General features: G+C 38.6%; 1 protein-coding gene across 1 annotated transcript in view; it reads right to left on the reverse strand.

Annotated features, from left to right (window-relative positions):
- LOC124867043 (A disintegrin and metalloproteinase with thrombospondin motifs 7) overlaps positions 1-20177 on the reverse strand; it is a 198307-nt gene that overhangs the window by 97532 nt on the left and 80598 nt on the right. The window contains exons 10-14 of the mRNA XM_047363243.1: positions 12999-13091; positions 11114-11259; positions 6640-6809; positions 5368-5501; positions 16-136 (exon numbers count right to left, since the gene is read on the reverse strand). Coding sequence (XP_047219199.1) covers positions 16-136; positions 5368-5501; positions 6640-6809; positions 11114-11259; positions 12999-13091 — 664 coding nt within the window. The remainder of the gene's footprint in view (positions 1-15; positions 137-5367; positions 5502-6639; positions 6810-11113; positions 11260-12998; positions 13092-20177) is intronic.

Below are 20177 nucleotides of genomic sequence, written 5' to 3' on the forward strand. Positions count from 1 at the left end.
CAGTGTAAAGCATACCGATTCCTTCGCTCTTGTCAAATGTTCTCTTGACAGTTGTACAGGTGGAGCCGTTGCCATTGCAGACTCCGCAACGATCATCGACAGAGTTGGAGTTAATCACATAATCGCAGCCGATACTCTGCAATAAACAGGCCAAGAGGTGTCACACAGCATTGTGTATCCGACATTAAGGCCGACATTTGTGGAGAGACCCTTTATTGTTTGTTTCTTGAAAGATAAGCTCTTGAAAAGCATACATTTTTATGCACGTTACCTTGAAAAAACCTATAGCACAAACAGCTCATCCTGCATCGTATAGGCTTCAAGTTCTAGCGGAGTGTAAAACAAATGAAAACGTGTAATTTTAGTAATTTTTCTGTGTTGCTTTACTGTTTTTATCTTCCTGCATGCAGTGCTGCTGCTCTCACCATATGCAGAAAAAGGCTAAATATACAGGTCCTTCTCAAAATATTAGCATATTGTGATAAAGTTCATTATTTTCCATAATGTCATGATGAAAATTTAACATTCATATATTTTAGATTCATTGCACACTAACTGAAATATTTCAGGTCTTTTATTGTCTTAATACGGATGATTTTGGCATACAGCTCATGAAAACCCGAAATTCCTATCTCACAAAATTAGCATATTTCATCCGACCAATAAAAGAAAAGTGTTTTTATTACAAAAAACGTCAACCTTCAAATAATCATGTACAGTTATGCACTCAATACTTGGTCGGGAATCCTTTGGCAGAAATGACTGCTTCAGTGCGGCGTGGCATGGAGGCAATCAGCCTGTGGCACTGCTGAGGTCTTATGGAGGCCCAGGATGCTTCGATAGCGGCCTTTAGCTCATCCAGAGTGTTGGGTCTTGAGTCTCTCAACGTTATCTTCACAATATCCCACAGATTCTCTATGGGGTTCAGGTCAGGAGAGTTGGCAGGCCAATTGAGCACAGTGATACCATGGTCAGTAAACCGTTTACCAGTGGTTTTGGCACTGTGAGCAGGTGCCAGGTCGTGCTGAAAAATGAAATCTTCATCTCCATAAAGCTTTTCAGCAGATGGAAGCATGAAGTGCTCCAAAATCTCCTGATAGCTAGCTGCATTGACCCTGCCCTTGATAAAACACAGTGGACCAACACCAGCAGCTGACACGGCACCCCAGACCATCACTGACTGTGGGTATTTGACACTGGACTTCTGGCATTTTGGCATTTCCTTCTCCTCAGTCTTCCTCCAGACTCTGGCACCTTGATTTCTGAATGACATGCAGAATTAGCTTTCATCCGAAAAAAGTACTTTGGACCACTGAGCAACAGTCCAGTGCTGCTTCTCTGTAGCCCAGGTCAGGCGCTTCTGCCGCTGTTTCTGGTTCAAAAGTGGCTTGACCTGGGGAATGCGGCACCTGTAGCCCATTTCCTGCACACGCCTGTGCACAGTGGCTCTGGATGTTTCTACTCCAGACTCAGTCCACTGCTTTCGCAGGTCCCCCAAGGTCTGGAATCGGCCCTTCTCCACAATCTTCCTCAGGGTCCGGTCACCTCTTCTCGTTGTGCAGCGTTTTCTGCCACACTTTTTCCTTCCCACAGACTTCCCACTGAGGTGCCTTGATACAGCACTCTGGGAACAGCCTATTTGTTCAGAAATTTATTTCTGTGTCTTACCCTCTTGCTTGAGGGTGTCAATAGTGGCCTTCTGGACAGCAGTCAGGTCGGCAGTCTTACCCATGATTGGGGTTTTGAGTGATGAACCAGGCTGGGAGTTTTAAAGGCCTCAGGAATCTTTTGCAGGTGTTTAGAGTTAGCTCGTTGATTCAGATGATTAGGTTCATAGCTCGTTTAGAGACCCTTTTAATGATATGCTAATTTTGTGAGATAGGAATTTTGGGTTTTCATGAGCTGTATGCCAAAATCATCCGTATTAAGACAATAAAAGACCTGAAATATTTCAGTTAGTGTGCAATGAATCTAAAATATATGAATGTTACATTTTCATCATGACATTATGGAAAATAATGAACTTTATCACAATATACTAATATTTTGAGAAGGACCTGTATATCCAAGTTAACACACAAAAAAAGAGAGATTGTCAGAGGTAGACATATTTTAATGAAATTAAATCATAAGACCAAAATCTTATTTTAGGACGTGAAGGTTTCACAGCATTTCAGGCAAAGAAAAATAATGAAAGTAAGAAACTATTAAATCAGTCAAACAAGTTGTTTTCCATGTGGGCAAAACCAGCAGACAAATTATTTCTGGGGCAGTTTAATTAGTTTTTTCCCCCCACAATATCAGACCTTATTAAACCTCTGTTTATGATTAAATAACAGCCAGAAATTTAGAAAAATATAAAAATAGTGTTTATTTTTCTGTTTCTGAGGATAACTGATGGAAACTTGTTACATCCCTGTTTAACAAGAAAAAAGAAAATACTACGCAACACAAAAACGCCTTGCATCAAGCAACTAAATTACAAATATAGGTGCAGTGTTGGGTATGCTGTAGGCCTACTGCTTGCTGGCTTATGGATTTCTGCGGCAGATCAATAAAATGTTATCTGGACCTGCAACAACACACTTTTAACAATTAATTTGCAAATTGAAAAATAAATGAATTACGTTGTAAAGTAGACAGTTGTATAAACAAAATCAAAGCTGGTTTCTTCTATTTCAAATGTCAGTTTGAAATAGAATTCAATTCAATTCAATTAAGTTTTATTTGTATAGCGCCAATTCACAACACATGTTGTCTCAAGGCACTTCACAACAGTCAGGTTCATACATTCCAATTAATCCTAACCATTGAACAGTGCAGTCAGATTCAGTTGTTTATTCAAATTGGATAAAACGTTTTTCTGTCTAAGGAAACCCAGCAGATTTCATCCAGTCAGTGACTTGCAGCATTCCCTCCTCCTGGATGAGCAAGTAGAGACAGTGGACAGTCACTGGCGTTGACTTTGCAGCAATCCCTCATACTGAGCATGCATGTAGCGACAGTGGAGAGGAAAAACTCCCTTTTAACAGGAAGAAACCTTCAGCAGAACCAGGCTCAGTGTGAGCGGCCATCTGCCACGACCGACTGGAGGTTTGAGAGAACAGAGCAGAGACACAAAGAGAACAAAGAAGCACTGATCCAGGAGTACTTTCTATGGGAAGGAAAAGTAAATGTTAATGGATGTAGCTCCTTTAGTCGTTTCACCTAGAAAGAAAGAACAGATAAACTCTGAGCCAGTTTTGAAGGTTAGAGTCTGAAAGAGAGCACATATAATTAGTTACAGTAAAGCTCAGTTAATTGCTATTTCTAGGAGAGAGAAAGGGTTAAACACTGAAAGACAGGGCTATGTCGATCATCTGTAGAGGGTGAGCATTAAGTTGTTGCCAGCAGAAGCTCGGACGATGCCCAGCTCCCGAAAGGTGTCACAGGTAGACACAGAGTCAGGCCAGGTGTAGCTTCTAGGAAGAGAAAAGAGAGAACAAAGTTAAAAGCTGAAATAACAGCAAATAATGCAAAATTGGAGAGTAGTGAGAGAATGTAGCGAAGAGGGTGAAAGTGGTCATTATGTCCTCCAGCAGCCTAAGCCTATAGCAGCGTAACTACAGAGATAGTTTCAGTTCAGATTATTTAGTTAAACGGTGCTTATTTTCAACAATGTCGTTTCAAGGCACCCCACAAAGGGTCCCACTGATGGTCATTGTTATACTAAAAACCACAATGATTGGGGTACCTCTCTCTGTCAGACTGATTATAACCATTGGAAAAGAGAAGGGGTCATACAGGTAGCAGAAATGGAGGGTGTGTTTGCACCTCAACCATAACTAAGACCTACATAGGTCTTAGAAGAAACCAGATCATCTAAAAACTGCATATAAGAGTTGTAAATTTCTTTTCACAACAGACAAGAAGTTAAAGAGCCCAACTTGTATGATCCCAAACAAAAAGGATTTGTTTTTCAAAACACAGTGACTTTTCAATTACTAAAGCAGGTAAGTCAAAGAAAATGTGGGTGAGTGTCAAAAAATGTCACTAAGTCATAAAGCCAGGTCTGGCTAGTGTCCACACAGATTACAAACAGTGTCTATCACCATGTGGCATTTTAGCCCGGGGTGATAGCAGCATGTTGTGCTCTCGCCTATCTGGACAGATAACGGCAGCTCATTTTTCTATCAACATGCTCATCGTCATGCAGAATGTCAAATACACAGCACATGGCCGCAGAGAAAACAAGTTGAGGGTTAACTTGAACGCCTGCATAACTAATCCTATTATTGTTTCAGGCAAAGAAGACACAGAATAATAAATCTAAAGAAGTAAGGTTTAATAAATGGAGCTGGGGTGGGACCAAAGTGATCAGCCAGTAAGGAAAATAATCGACAAGCTCCAAAATCAAGGGAAGAATTTAATATTAAAGCTAAGGTCACAATGAAAAAAACCAGGACAAGACAAGAAGGTTAATGCTGGACCGCTGGACTAAACACAGCTTGGCAGAAAACAAATGAAACTAAATGGATAAAACTGAATGTATATGTACAGAAAAAATAATAAGGCAAACGAGTGTTATCAGTCAAGTAATAAAACACAGAGAAATCAGACAATTTCAGAATAAGACTAAACGTATTACAACTTGTGTGCATAGCATGGGTCTGCAATGTAGGTATACCATGGTTTTAAAACATGGTTACGGTTTTGAAAAAATCAAAAAATCCCTCCTACTTTAAAGTCTTTTGCAACAGAGATGCAACAGAAACTGCTGGATTGACCAGTTTTCTCTGGCCGTATGGTGCCTAAAGTAAGTCAACACAGACCCTCTCCAACCTGCCTCTGCACTCTGCCAGTCAGCTGGCTTAAACAAGGCAGATATTCTATTCTCTCGCTTACAAGAAAGACAATGGCTGTTGTTTGGAATATTTCTGTTAGCAAAACTAAAGGAAACTAAAGGGTTGCCACCTATCACCCTTGTTAAGGAAAGGCTGTTGTAAACTGCGGTTGGCCAGCTACAAGCCTCATTTCTGTGAAGCTAGTTAATTTAGAGGGTCTAAATTTCTAAATGTTTCATTGGTCTATGTATCTTATTTAAAAAAGAAATGTTGCAAACAACATTAATACAACTGCAGTAATAATTGTGTTGTGTTATTTTAGCACCAGCAGTTGTATGTGTTACTGTGTTTTAAATAAAAAGCATTGAAATCGCTGGACATATTTTTGCGTCATTTCTTTATGTAAATATTGTAATATCACGAAATTACGGTGTTTTTATTCATGGGTCTCACAATGGTACAATCTCATGTTGGCTCATGCCCACAGCAGAAAAACAAAGGAAATTAAAGTGCAGGTTAGAAAAGGGGACACACGCATTGATACCTGACAAACGCCATCGATGCACATATCTCTGCTTTTGTTGCCTTCGTAACACGGAGTCCCATCAACGACGGCATCTCGCATTTTCTCAGAGAAGTTTTCGTTGAGAGGACGGCAGTGTAGTTCACAGGGGTTCACTGTCAGAAAAACAGACAAACAAAAACAATATGTATAGGAGTTGCAAAAATATTTTAATTGAGTTAATATGTAAATGTTTCTTATCACTAATAGGGACAGAAAGGAACTTTCCAATGATACCTGTTATACACATAACACAAACTCTAATTTAATGTATCACTTTGAAAATCCGTGACCAGTCTTGACGTTTCTAATATTGTGCTTTGTGTCAAATTATAAAATGCGTTCAGTCACTGAAAAGGTTATCAATAATCAGGTTTAGGGGTACATATTTTTGCGATTCCCTCCTTTTCGGTCTTCCACACAAATCTCTTCATAAGCTTCAACTAGTTCAAAACTCAGCTGCCCGTATCATCTCTAGAACCGCTTCCTTCCATCACATCACTCCTGTTCTGTCAGAGCTCCACTGGCTCCCCATCAAGTTCCGTATAGACTTTAAAATCATTCTTCTCACTTTCAAGGTTGTCCATAATCTCGCTCCACTTTATCTATCCCATCTTCTCAACGTTGCTACTCTCTCTTGCACTCTCAGATCGTCCTCCTCTATTCACCTGATTGTTCCCTCTGCCCGTCTCACCAGCCGCTCTGCTCCTCGGCTCTGGAACTCTCTACCGCCTGATTTAAGGAACATAAATTCACTTTCACAATTCAAATCTTCACTAAAGACTCACTTGTTTAGGACTGCCTTCTGCACTTGATTATTTCACACTGTCACATTTTAACTACTTGACTGCTGTGTTTTTATTTTATTTTTTATTTGTTCTTGTTTTTAATGTTGATTTGTATTCATTGTAACGTGACCTTGAGTGCCAGAAAGGCACCTATTAAATAAAATGTATTATTATTATTACACATACCTGAGTTAATGAACTTGAATAAAGAAACAATGAATTGAGGTTTGTGACACAATGAAATAAAAGGTAATTGTTTCAGATATTAGAAATAAACTAAACTAAACAAAACTTAACATGAATTATACTTTGCAGAAACAAGTGAAGCAGGAACAACCCATTCTGATTCAAGCTAGTTGGAAAAAGAAATAGCAGTAAATAGCTTGAAACTGCAACATTTTGTTTTTAAAACCAGAATGTGGAAAGATGATTTAATAAAGAACAAACCATGGTTGGATCAATTCACCTTTGTTGATAACTGCCTCCCACTTGTAAAACTTGCCCTTGTATGGCAGAGTGTTAAAGTGAGTACACTGAATGTCTCTGAAGGAAGGCCGATTGGGTTGACACGGCGTGGTGTTACAGATCCTGTGCTTCCGTCGCTCTCCCAGACAATATTTTCCTCTTTGCTTTGGACTGCAGGAGATTTAAAAGATATGTTAACTTTGATGTTTTATTTAGAGCTGACAAGCAGTTACATTCGTGGAAAAGGGCAAATTAAAATGCAGGCATTATAAGACATCAAATCATGACAAAAGAAATGATAAAACTGACAACTAATAGTAATAAAAAACCCAAATCAATCTAAATTACCTTTCTTACTTTAACACAGGATTTTCCTTGACAATTTGTGGTATAAGAAGTTATATTTTGTGTACATGAAATCTAAACAGCTCAACATGTTCTTATTGTTTCACACCCTATATGTGCCAAAAAGAAAAAAAAGTGTGACCTTCATATTTTTTCTGAGTTTTGGGGTTGAAAGTCATTTCAGACACCTGTCATATATGCCTAAAACCACATAAAATGGAATTGTTCTACTTTATGTCTCCTGTCAAACCCTCACAGGCATAAACAGGTAAACTGCATTGCTTATGCTGTTTGATAGTCAGAGTAGCTCCAGTACAGAAAACGTTGTTGTCTATACAGCCTTTCCTGCCTATTACCTTTAGATTAAACCGAGAATTTGGGGAAAATGACAGAAATGCAGAGACAGTGTATTTGTCACTGTATTTTGTTTTTAAAAACTTGACTCAATACAACAGAATAATTTGTATGATTGTGTGCTCATTTAGCTGAAAAAAGGGCTGCATCTTGAGATCCTGCTTTCTACTATGGCAAAACAAATCCATTCGTACAAATTTTAAAAATAGGCCTACAAATGAAAGTGTCAACTTTGAAATATTCTCACATTTTGGACACAGATTATCTATTTCTCTGCCTTTGCCACGGACAAACATCCAGAGAGAATAAAACGTAATGGCATCTTTATTCTCTCTGGAATAAAACTAATCAAATGAGGATTTCAAATAAATGAGGTCAGATAGTAACATTTTTATTCTGGGGCCAAATCAAAAATGTTTGCTTTGACACCCTTTTTTACTGCAGACCAAGTAAAAACTGAACACTGCAACAAAGTTTAACCTGTAATATCTCATCGCAACATAGGTAATTTAAAATTTAATTTATCGTGCCCTTTGACATCCTGGCCACCTTACTAAATAAACACCTTTTTTTCTGAGATTTGTTACCAAAGACAGATCTAGAAAATTGCTTGTTGACAGATCTGATACAGTCTTGGCAAAACAAAACATCTCTCTCAGCATCTTGGCTTAGACAGATTGCTTCCATCTAATTTACATACAGAGTTTGATTAGGTACAAGCAGACAGTGGGTGACAACTTTAGAGCGAAAACATATTACTGATGAAGCATCAGCCCATCACTGAGTCTAGATATTTCAGACTTTCATTTTTAAAGGAATTTTATATAACTCAGACACCCATGTTTACCTTATCCTTTTTTTTTTGCTGGATGAGGAGAAACAAAAAATTAATTGATTTTATTTTAAATTTCTATATAACATTTAGGAAATTTTCTTTTTGAAAAATGTTGAATTCTTTGGTTTTTATAAAAACAGGAAATTGACTTTATCAGGCTTATTCACAGTTGCATCTCAGTGGATCTCAGTTACATCCAAATGACAAATGTTACATTTAGAGCACATTTGAGCCTCATTATCTATGGCTAAAGTGGGCCGATGGCTGGCCCCCGAATTCTATGAGTCCCAGTAGCAACATGAAATGTTGAGCTCATGCAGACCCTGCATTATACAGCTCAGGTAAGGCAGTTGTGAAGGCAGTCAGAAAGATCCATGATATCCCACCTTCATTCCCTCACCAAGAGCTAACACAAAAGCTTCATCAACAGAGCTACCTCCATCACTAAGAACTTTCATCAATCATCCTATCCTACTGTCCCTATCAGGAAGGAGGAACAGAAGCATCATCTGAAAAACTCAGTGGATGCTAAATAGCATTTTCTACAAGATAGAAAACTGATAAATGGGACTATGTCCCCTTAACATTCCCTGCACTCATTCACCCACCTCCAACATGTTCCAACAGTTTCACTGCTTATAATCTGTCAAGGTGAAACAACTTTACTGGAACTGTAAATCAGCACAAACGGGTGAGTCTTTCTATAACGGGGCGTGGCTGTATGTAATACTTTGAATATAGTCTTATTTTCTACACGAGATTGATATTTCTTTACCATCATAACTTTAAGGTTCTTCTATTTAAATGTCTTTCAAATGTACCTATATTCTATTTATCTAACCAGTAAAATGAGTATAAATGGAATCTAAAGAGGATCTAAAGTTTAATACGGTGCCTCCCAATCTGGGGGATACTTAGTTAAATAAGTGCCACCCATGTTGGGAGCAACTTAATAGGTAAGGCTGTCAATAGGTAAACTGTGATTAACTCAGTTTGACCAGTTTCAGGTTTTTCGTCCTGTTCACATGCATCTCGGAGAATGCAGGTCTTTCTCACATTAAAAACAAAGCTAACCGCTACTACATCCAGACAATTGATTTCTGGACAGAGAGGTAAAAGATCAAAGTGGCTGATAAATAAAATATCTGAACTATTTTACTAGAAAAGAAATGACAAATTAGTGGCGTTTTACTTTTTGGCGATCTTCTATACATATATGACGGCGTATGTTTGTAGCAGCATGCACAAGAGCGCAAAAATGCACAAACATGCATGAGCTCAACAAGGTTGATGTGGGTGAAGGAAAAGGGCACTCAGGAAAAAGGTTAGGAACCACTTGTTTAAGGTATGTGAAATGTGAGCAAATGAGGACATTTCATTTAATTATTCTTAATGTAGCCAAAACATGGGGGATGGTGACTGACTTTAGGGCAGGTACTGACGTAGTGTTGGGTAGGGTAAGAGGTTAGGTGTTATGCCAGGTTAGTGTAACTTCCAAGTTGCTCACATCTGATGCTATTCTGTTTCAGTTGTTATAGCGTTAAGAATTATAGAGCAGGGAGGAGTTAGGGGTAAATAGCAAAAGACAGTCGTGATTGAAGGTTCTGTTGAAAATAATGAAGTCAGAATCAAAGTCATTGATCATAATTAGGAATGAGTTACAGGGTGAAACCAGCAGCTTTGTAAATAAATGTTTACAGGTCCAATATAATGTCAGAGAGAATTGTGTTTCACTTCTCATCCTTTGCTCCATGACTGCCATAGTCCATGTCCTCCACCATCATTATGATGCATACCTCTTGAGAGTGTACCCTGGTAGCAACTAACAAGGACAGCTACAGTATTATCAGACCTCCTGGTGATAAAACACATGATAACTTTAAAGCTAAGACTCCAATATCAAAAGGATATAAACTACAGCCTCTCTCAGCCTTCATTAGCGAGCAAGTTGCTCTCTTCTCTCTCACATTTGTAATTTTCCTGGCTATCTAAGGGCTTTTCGGCTGAGTGTGGAAGAAAATATGAGGTAGAGCATTAGGTTTCATTTCTTTACTTCTACATACACCAGTGAGCTTTATCAAAACATATATTAATACATCTGAGAATGTAGAAATATTCTAAACCAAGTATTTTGCATATTCTCATTGAGATAAATCAACATCTTATTACTTTCAGTTTTTAGCCAAATTTAGACAATACTGTCTTAGTGTTGAGTTCTATTATGTGAATAAAACCAAATGTCTTCATAATTTACTAGTTGTGTTTTTCATCCCTGCTGCACACCATTACCAACCCTGAATGATCTGCTCATAAGTCAAGAGCAAATGATTTAAAATATTAAACCTCTAAGTATATAATAAGATAATTAGCATTTAAAATCATTTTAATGAACAAGTAAAATATTTTAAGACAAACCAATTATCTTAGCAAGAGTTAGGGCTAATACTGATATGAAGGAAGCAACAGAAAAATCTTCTCAATGTTAAATCATATGTTTTTATCTTATTTCATTATTTTCCTTACACAAACAAAATAAATACATTGCAAGTAATTGCAATTATAAGTGGTTCCACAAAGTATTTAGCCAGGAGCTTCAATACTTGTGCGTACCACACTTTTTTTTGGAAAACCATGTATCATTTTTTTGGATCATCTTTGTCTTGGTCACATAAAATTCCCAAAACATGTTAAAGCTTGCTGTTGTAAAATTAAAAACTGCATCAAAATTGAGAGGTGTAAAGAAGTTTGCAAGGCACAGCATTGTCATATGTAAGGATAGCACCTATTAAAGGTTTTAATATGTAAAGTGATATTTAATTTTTTATAAAAAAACGTAAACCTCTAGCGTAATTGGTTAACTTAATGTTAATATCTGCATTTTACAGGAAACTAATTTTTAAATTTATTACTCTCTAAATTACATAGAAACAGACAAACTTACACAGGATTTTCACAGTCTCTCTCTGCCCTCTGGACACCAGCGCCACAAGTCCTCGAACAAGCTGACCACTCGCTCCACGAAGCCCAGCCGCCATCTACACTCTCTGGCCCATTTCCTGCTGGTACACACTCCCCACTGATGCACCACTGTGTGAACAAACCAGGTGTTTACATGAAAAAAGACCCCTATAATCTTTGCATATTACAGATACATCGTTGTATTTGCTGGGAAAATAATGCAGCTTTGTTTGCATGCAACATTTATTCTCTATTTATGACACACTGCATGTCTCTGAAGTGGGTGGGATTTGAGTCTAGAGACAGATGAGATTGCCTGCCTCCATTGTAAGCTACAGGACTGCAAGGAAAAAAACAAGAAATCAGAGTTCATCTTGAATATCCTAAAAAAAAAGAAGTAGATACTGTCATGGAGTGACAGTTTTGGACTTTGTTTGTGGCTTTGTGTTTGTTTACCTTTTGCTTAGATGTTTCTATTTTGGTTTTTGTATCATGTTTTCTTTTCTCCCTCTTCTGCCTCCTAGTGTTTACTTCTTAAGTTCTTTTATGGTTGTTTTCTTATTACTTTGTATGGTTTATTATTATTATTATTATTGTAATTATTATAGTCCTAGGTCTTCCCTGGATTCTCTAGTTTTATTTCTCTTTAGTATCTTTGTTTACTAGTTTATTTTCTGTTTCCTTTCCAGTTAATTCAGTCAGTGTGGTTAGGTTTGTTTACTTTTGTGTTTAGGTTTTCTTTATGGGTTCTTTGTTTGTTCTTAGCTTGTTATTGTTGTTCCCATGTTTCCTCTAGTTTCTCTGTTTACTTTAGTCATGATTATTCTAGTTTTCTTATTCCCCATTTGATTATTTATCTTTATATATAGGTTTGCTTGGTCTGTGTTTCTGTTTATTGTTTATTAGTTACTTTGCCCATCCTCAATCTTTGTATTCGTTTTACCTGTTCCTTCTGCCTCCTTGTCACACCGGTTCCCTGTTTTCTCTGATTACCTGCCCTTTGTTATCCCTCAGTATATTAGTTGGTTTTGTGTCATTGTTTGTTGCTGGTTCCTTGTGTTTGTCATACCCCGTTCTCAACCCACATATTTGTGCCGAGTTTTTCCATGTTCCTGCAGAACCTATCTTGTAAGTTTTTGGATCTGGACTTTGTATCTGCAGTGCCTTGTTTGGTTTCTTTGAAAACCTCTGGAAATAAAGCTGAAAACCTTTTACAACATGTTGCTGCCCAGCTCTTGTCTGCACTTTGGTCCGCCCGCAAACCACTTTATGACAGATACAGGACATGCAGAGGATGAATTACAAACTTTGTCGAGAACTGACAGAGGTGCTATTGCTAGCATTCATCTACTAAATTTATTGTGACAAGGGATTTGTCAGGCTGGGACGTCAGCAACTTACTCTGCAAAAATTTAATTCTGGCTGGAACTCAGAAAACTTTCAATAAAATACTTTGCTAGAAAAACAGAGTTGCACTACTTTGCAATAAGGGTGTTTCCAACTAATTTATTTAGGGTTAGTATGATAAAAGAATATTAAGATTTATTTTAAACCAACAATTATGTTCTTTAAAGAGACTGGTCATTTCAAATTTGACCATTCACATAACAGGACTGATCTTATTTAAGCTGTCAAGTTGGAGTTATTTTGTGCTGATGTCTGAAAAACCTCTGGTTTGGTTTAATTAAAAGTATGGATTAATGTTATCTTCATACAGTGTAGCTTCTAGTGCAACCCCACCTCCCCTAAATAAAAAGCAGAAAGAAATTCCTTTGAACTGAAGTATTTTACTGTAGAAATAAAAGAGTGACAGTTTTGACTGGAAAAGTCTTCAGATCTCTTTCTCATTGATAAATCTAAATATTTACCTTGTCCTCTCCACAGCTTGTTCCATCCACAGCGCCATCCAGCTTTGAGTGGCAGGTAGTTCCAACAGTGCACCACAGAGTGCTGCATACATTCTAGGAAGGCAGAGCATTTAATCCGTCACTTCCACAACATGCTGTTTAATTAGGTTTACAACATTTATTTATGGGGTTTTGATTTCCTAAATAAAGCTGAAACTAACTCAGATTAACATTTTGAATTAGAGCAAAAAAACTAAGCGAAAAACAACCTGCCTTTTAGGCCGTAACATTACTCCTAATTAGTCTTTTAATAGCACCTCTTACTTTTTAAGACTAACCATAATCCAAAAATAAATAGCCTATTAAGAATTGTGTCTTAATACTCTAGAAATGCTTTAAATATGCTTTAAATAGGAAAAAAGTGTTTTTCTGTAATGCTGATCAAAACCTTCTTTTCACAGATATACATTCGTATGAGGTCAGAACATGCAGTTGTTCGGGCCCCAGCCATATGTTACACCACTGATGAACATGGACTCTGAACTGTACACACAAAGGCCGGTAGGAACTTCAATACACCTTTCAGTGTCACACTAAATTAGGCCTAACCCAGCCCAGGAAGAGAAGGAGTCATAGCTGACTGCCCATGACGTTCTTCTTTAAGATAATCCTTCGTCTCCGTCGTCTTCTTTATCCGGGACAGCATACTCAGTAGAGACACCCAGACGTTGCCCTCCCTAGACACCTCCTCCAGCTCCTCCGGGGGGACCCCAAGGCATTCCCAGGCCAGCCGAGAGGCTTAGTCCCTCCAGCGTCTCCTGGGCCTGAGAGCCCCTGGGCCTCCTCCCAGTGGGACATACCTTGAACACCTCCCGAGGAAGGCGTCCAGGAGGCATCCGGTATAGATGCCCGAGCCACCTCAACTGGCCCCTCTTGATGTGGAGGAGCAGCGGCTCTACTCCAAGCTCCTCCCGGATGGCCGAGCTCCTCACCCTATCTCTAAGGGAGTGCCTGGCCACCCTACGGAGGAAGCTCATTTCAGTCGCTTGTATTTGGGATCTCGTTCTTTCGGTCATGACCCAAAGTTCATGTCCATAGGTGAGGGTAGGAATGTACACCGACAGGTACATCGAAATCCACGGGTCCCCAAACCACACCCCCTCCGGCCTTTGGCTGCGCCTAGAAATCCTGTCAATAAAAGTTATGAACAGGACGTAACAGGAACATAGATCGACCAGTAAATCGAGAGCTTCGCTTTTCGGCTCAGCTCTCTCTTCACCACAACGGACCGGCACAGTGTCCCCATTACTGCGGCAGCCGCACTGATCCATCTGTCGATCTCCCGCTCCATTCTCCCCTCACTCGTGAACAAGACCCTGAGATACTTTAACTCCTCTACTTGAGGCAAGAACTCCCCTCCAACCTGAAGAGGACAACCCACCCTTTCCTGGTCGAGAACCATGGCCTCGGACTTGGAGGAGCCGATCTTCATTCCATCCGCTTCATCCTCGACTGAGAACCGCCTAGCACGTGCTGTAGGTCTTGGCTAGCAGGACCAAGTCATCTGCAAAAAAAGGAGACGAAATCCACCGGTCCCCAAACCAGACCCCCTCCGGCCCTTGGCTATGCCTAGAAATCCTGTCAATAAAAGTTATGAACAGGATCGGCGACAAAGGGCAGCCCTGCCGGAGTCCAACATGCACCGGGAACAGGTCCGACTTAGTGCCGGCTATGCGGACCAAACTCCTGCTTTGCTTGTACAAAGATAATTAGAGATAATCCTTGGTTCTTAAACATAAATAACACTGAATAAAAATATTGCATCACTCTTTTGGTCATGGTTAACCATCTTTCACTCGCTTGTTCATATTTGTACTGTATATAGAGTTCATTGGTCTTCCTTATTTTTCACTCTGCTTAGTAAAGTAGAGTTTGATGATTGAAATATATTTGACTTATTTTTGTTAATAAATTCTTATATTTTAAGAAATTCTGTGAATTTATTCCATGTGTGTACAGAGTTTTGATGTTCAGAAATGCCAGAGCACGTTTCACCATTTTATCTACTGTCCTAATACCACCACCTTTTTGGGCTGGTATTCACAGGCAACACTTCAACACTTGAACAAACCGAATTATTATTTAATAAAATATAAATATTAAAAACAAATAGCATAAACATAATAATAATTACAACACAGTGACACTGAACAGTAAGAAAGAGAGCTTTGCCTCTTCCTCTGGGTTAATCAGGGTTGGAGATTGAGGAAGGGGTTTTATTTGCATGAGAAGTTTCAGCTTGAAAGCTTCATGGTCACCAGTGTTTAATTAATTATACTTCAAAAAAATTAAAAACGTTTTTTGTTTGAATAAATTTTCTTTTAATATCTTATACAGTTCAGAAAAGTAAAGTATTTGCCTCAAGCAGGGAAGTTCAAGCATCTTTGTGTCTTGTTCATGAGTGATGATAGGACGGAGCAAAAGATGGCTAGATGGACTGGAGCATCATTTGCAGTAATGCGGAGGCTGCTTTTGTCAGCCGTGAAAAGAAAAGAAAGAGCCAAGCCAAAAAGCAAGGCAAAGCTCTTGATTTACTGGTCTGTCTACATTCCAATACTCACTTATGTTTATGTAATACGGACCGTGACCAAAGAACAACATCTTTGATAGACACAGTTAAAATGAGCTTTGTCCCATCGAAGGCCTGGCTTAGTCAAAAAGATAATGTATAAAGCTTCATCCGGTATAGAGCCCCTGCTTCTCCATATAAAAATTAGTAAATTGAGGTGTTTTGGGCATCTGATCTGATGCCTCCTTGGTGCCTTCTACTGGAAGTTTTTTGGACATGTTCAATTGGTAGGACATACCAAGGCAGATCTAGAACATGCTGGAGGGAGAATAAATCTTTCTGGTCTGGGAATGTCTTTGCGATGTCCCAGAATGATGTGTGATGTATTGCTGGGCAGAGGGCTGTCTGGGTTTTCCTCCTGCATCTGTTACCTCCATGACCTCATCTCTTATAGGCAGAAGACAGTTGATGGATGAATAACCAAAACTGAATCTTCAAATCTTGCTGCTGTTTACTTTTAAGCGAGTAGGACTGTGAGAACACTAGTTCTACATTTTTTCAAAGTCTTTTGTGGAAAACCTGTGTCCCTGAAACAAAAAAACAACCATGCATGATAATTGTTGAGATGATTGGAGAACCTTCTCAAATCTCTCTTTTAAAAGGGAGACAAAAAAGAAAGCTTAACAACTGAATAGCTGCCAGCCAGAAGTCAACTGAACTGCAAACTAAAACTTTCTTGTTCATAAAAACAAACTTTACAGCCTACTGATTTAGATCTGACCCAATCCTTGATCTTTCCCTAAGATGGTATGCTTTTGAAGACCAATGATTTTACAGGGGAATTTGTGAGAATATTTCTCCACATATAAAAGCTTTTTATAAGACAGCCTCTTTAGGAAAACATCAAAATGGCCAATTCTATCATGTAATTTTTATTGTTTTTACAGAGTAATGTTGATTAATCCAAATAGAATTTGAACTTTGAATCTACTTCTTATTTTAAGAGAGCATGGTTTGCCATTTCTGCCTCCATTTCTTTTGCATCCTTGCTTTATGCAGTGCTGTATCTGTCAGAGTTCCAGCTTCATAGTAACACAACAGAGCTGATATTCTTCTTCTTTGGCTTTCCATTAGTCTGAGAACAGTGACAAGCTGAAAGAAGTCTTTGGAGAAGCATTTTAAAAACCTATCCGTAAATGGATGGCATGCATCACTTTTAATTAATACAAAACACACACACACTAAACCCCCAATGGTGCAAAAAGTAAGCTAGTAGTGAATTCCTGCAGAATGTGAACATTCTTTGTGTTTTCGTCACAGTTTATGCTCGATATGCTTTGGTACCTGCCACCTTTATTGGTTGTGTCTTATTGCAGTTTGTACAATTTTGATTCACACTAACTTTTAAAACACTCCCAAATGGAGAAAGACTGTAATGGTAAAAAAAGAGTAAATACTGTAGATACTGACGACCTGAGTTTGAAATAGTGCCTCAAAAATCCATTGAGGACAAAGACAGATTTTGTGCCTAATTATGATTGTGACCCTCACTTGCCAGTTAATAGGTATACCTGTTGAATTGTTTATTAACAAAAATATTATCTGGGCTTGATTATGGTGCCAGACGAGTTGTTCCAAGTGTTTCAAAAACTGCTGATCTACTTGGATTTTCATAGGCAACAGTCTTTGGTTTAGAGACAAAAATGCCTTGTCAATGTCAGGGGTCAAAGGAGAAAAGGTAGACTGGTTCAAGACTGGTTGGCGGAAACCCAGAGAGGATGGTAAGACTATTTCTAAGATATTTGATGTTGCTGGATACATAGCGAGTCCCGCGGAAGTGCTCGGCAGATGATCTCAGCAAGTAGACAGGTTTTGTGTTTTTGAGCATTTTTTACTTAATCTGCTATCCATGACTTTCTAAACAGGAAGCTCCAAAAGAGTAAAAGTCATTGGACATTATAATTACTTTTACCTGGGAGATGAATGAAGGTGTTGCATTTTCTCAGAGGCATGCTAGCATGGGTCGATTTGTCATTGCAGTCCACCTGCAGCGGGAAAACTGATATTTGTTGGGAGTGCAGAGATATGTGGATCATAGTTTTTACTAATGCATTTCACGACAAGTTGAGCTTTAAATATCACTATAATCCACTAGCCCATATAGTTATAGCTTTACATAGATACAGTTATATAGAACATTGCAGCCTAAAATAGGGGGATCAGCAATATCGAGCAGACGAGGTGGCTACCAAGGTGCAGATATTAATGGATGTTATGTAACCGGCGCTACTGATATTGTGTAGGACCATGAAATAAAAAATTTAATTAAAAGAAAGTATGAATTATCATATGGCTATTGCAAAAAGCTGCTGGCACTGCAACAGTGATCAGAAGGCTGCCACGGCTTTACTAATACACAATATTTAAAATTTCTATTAACTGTTTTTCCAAGAAAATGTAAAGTATCCTAAAGTTTTCGATACTCCCTATATAAAAATACTTAATCCTATCTTTATAAGATAATGTTTCAGTCCATCTGTTTAAGACTGTTGTAAGTCTGTTGAAATCCTCTATTAAGTGTATAGACAAATTGTCCTGCTAAGCACCATTCCACAGCTCAGGGAATAATACGTGTGTGGTCTCAGTTTGTCCTGTTTTACAAACATCCACTGTTAAAGTTTCATGTACTGTTCGTGCTTTATGTATTTCAACTCACAGCCATAAAATAAAGCAAAATAAATGATAAACGGTTTCTAGCAAAAGAGATAAATAAATATTAAATTAATAAATATTCACCCAAAAACTTTCATAAACGTTGAATATAACACAAAGGCTCCAGAAGGAGTCAACCTATAGAAAACTTCATTTTTCACCAATGTCAGCTGTACTAAAAGATCATTTTCCTCAACTGCTCCAATCACTTATGCAAGGAGTGATTAGAGTTACGACAACATGTTGCAAAAGATCTAAGGTTAACCTACAAAGTGAGTTTTAAATTAGTTGAAATCCAGCTCATGTTACATGATTCACAGAGGAGTTAGTGGCTTTATGTCAAGCCCAGAGGAAGTAATTACAGATACAGGGTGGCAGCAAAGGGAAAGCTATAGGCTTTTTTTAAAATTCATGACGACTTTAAGGCACCAGTTGGCTTGATTAAATGTTCTTGTCAGATGGTCAGAAAGCTTCAGAAGCTCACATCACCAGCACCTTTCAGAGAGTGTAGCGAGGGATTAGAAAATCTTGCATCCTCACCAACCTCAACGTATGGTTTAAAAGAAGCAGCAGCAGCCTTGTTGGAACTGTCAACCATTGTTTAAATAAATTCTTGGCACAACTGGTTCTATCACTCTCTGAAAACATCTAAAATATCTGTGACACTCTGTACAATGCTATTTACATCACCTATGCAGTGCCTACTCAAAATGTAAATGTACACAACTTGCCAAATATTGATTAAAGGTGTGCACCAATAACTACTACTCCTAAGGCTTATAAAATGTCCATAGTTTTTCTTCATCTGGTAATTTTAATTACTACTGAAAGGAGTCTGACTTGGTTGAAACACTGAGAGTGCATTCCATAAAGTTCAACAATATTTACTATTAGGCCAATTCATAGCTCTTCATCTGTTGAGCTAGTTGTAATTGACTTAGTGTAACTGTCTTTTCAAACCTATGATACTGAAATGAAGATGGAAATGGGGCGCATAGCAGCCCGTTCTCTGTTCCCTGTCCCATGACTGCACCTGGCTGAATCAATATCCAAGGGAATCTGCTCTATCATAGCCTCACAACAGCCATCACCACTGAGGCTTTTAGCAGCATTCCTACTTTGTCTTCGTCCCACTGGTATTTCCCAAGTATCTCTGTTCCTCTTTTAAACATTGCTGTTGCTCTGGATTTTTAGATCCTTTGCATCCTTCTTCTCTGGTTGGTTAGCCATCACCTTTTAGTTAGTCTGGATCCAAAAGATCTTATCTCTGTCATTCTCAACCACCATACATACTTGAGATATTCCTGTACACTATTGTGGTTAATTGGTAATGGTGCTTCATGCACATTGACTGCTATTGTGTGGTGTCCTAGGGATTAAGTGTCTAGTGTGGTGGACCTCAGCATCTACTGGTCTTGTGACTGTTATACTGTAATGATTACCTTTGTATTGTCCTACGGTCCAGCCTTCTTCATTTGTGAGAATCCATGATTGCTTTCTCAGTCGGCTGGTGGTAGATGCTGTGTATAGACCCATCCTTGCAAGTTGGTTACTTATTTTCTTCTTCTTTCATACTGTGTTTCTACTAGTGGACACCTTAGCTTTTGTTTGGTTTGCCCCTAACACTCTTGAAAAGACTTATTTAATATCAGCCTAATCTAGGTTAAACAAAGACTAACAGGGTTGCTCAAGGTGGCAGCTTTTTGGAGTAGCTCTGTTAAATTTGTTCTCATTTTTTAATTAAAAACGTTTATGTATGGGGCGCAGTTGGTAGCACTGTTGCCTTGCAGCAAGAAGGTCCTGGGTTCAATTCCCGGCCGGGGGTCTTTCTGCATGGAGTTTGCATGTTCTCCCCGTGCACGCGTGGGTTCTCACCGGGTACTCCGGCTTCCTCCCACAGTCCAAAGACATGCCTGTTA

Source organism: Girardinichthys multiradiatus, chromosome 4 (assembly GCF_021462225.1).
Source record: "Girardinichthys multiradiatus isolate DD_20200921_A chromosome 4, DD_fGirMul_XY1, whole genome shotgun sequence".
Lineage (NCBI taxonomy): Eukaryota > Metazoa > Chordata > Actinopteri > Cyprinodontiformes > Goodeidae > Girardinichthys > Girardinichthys multiradiatus.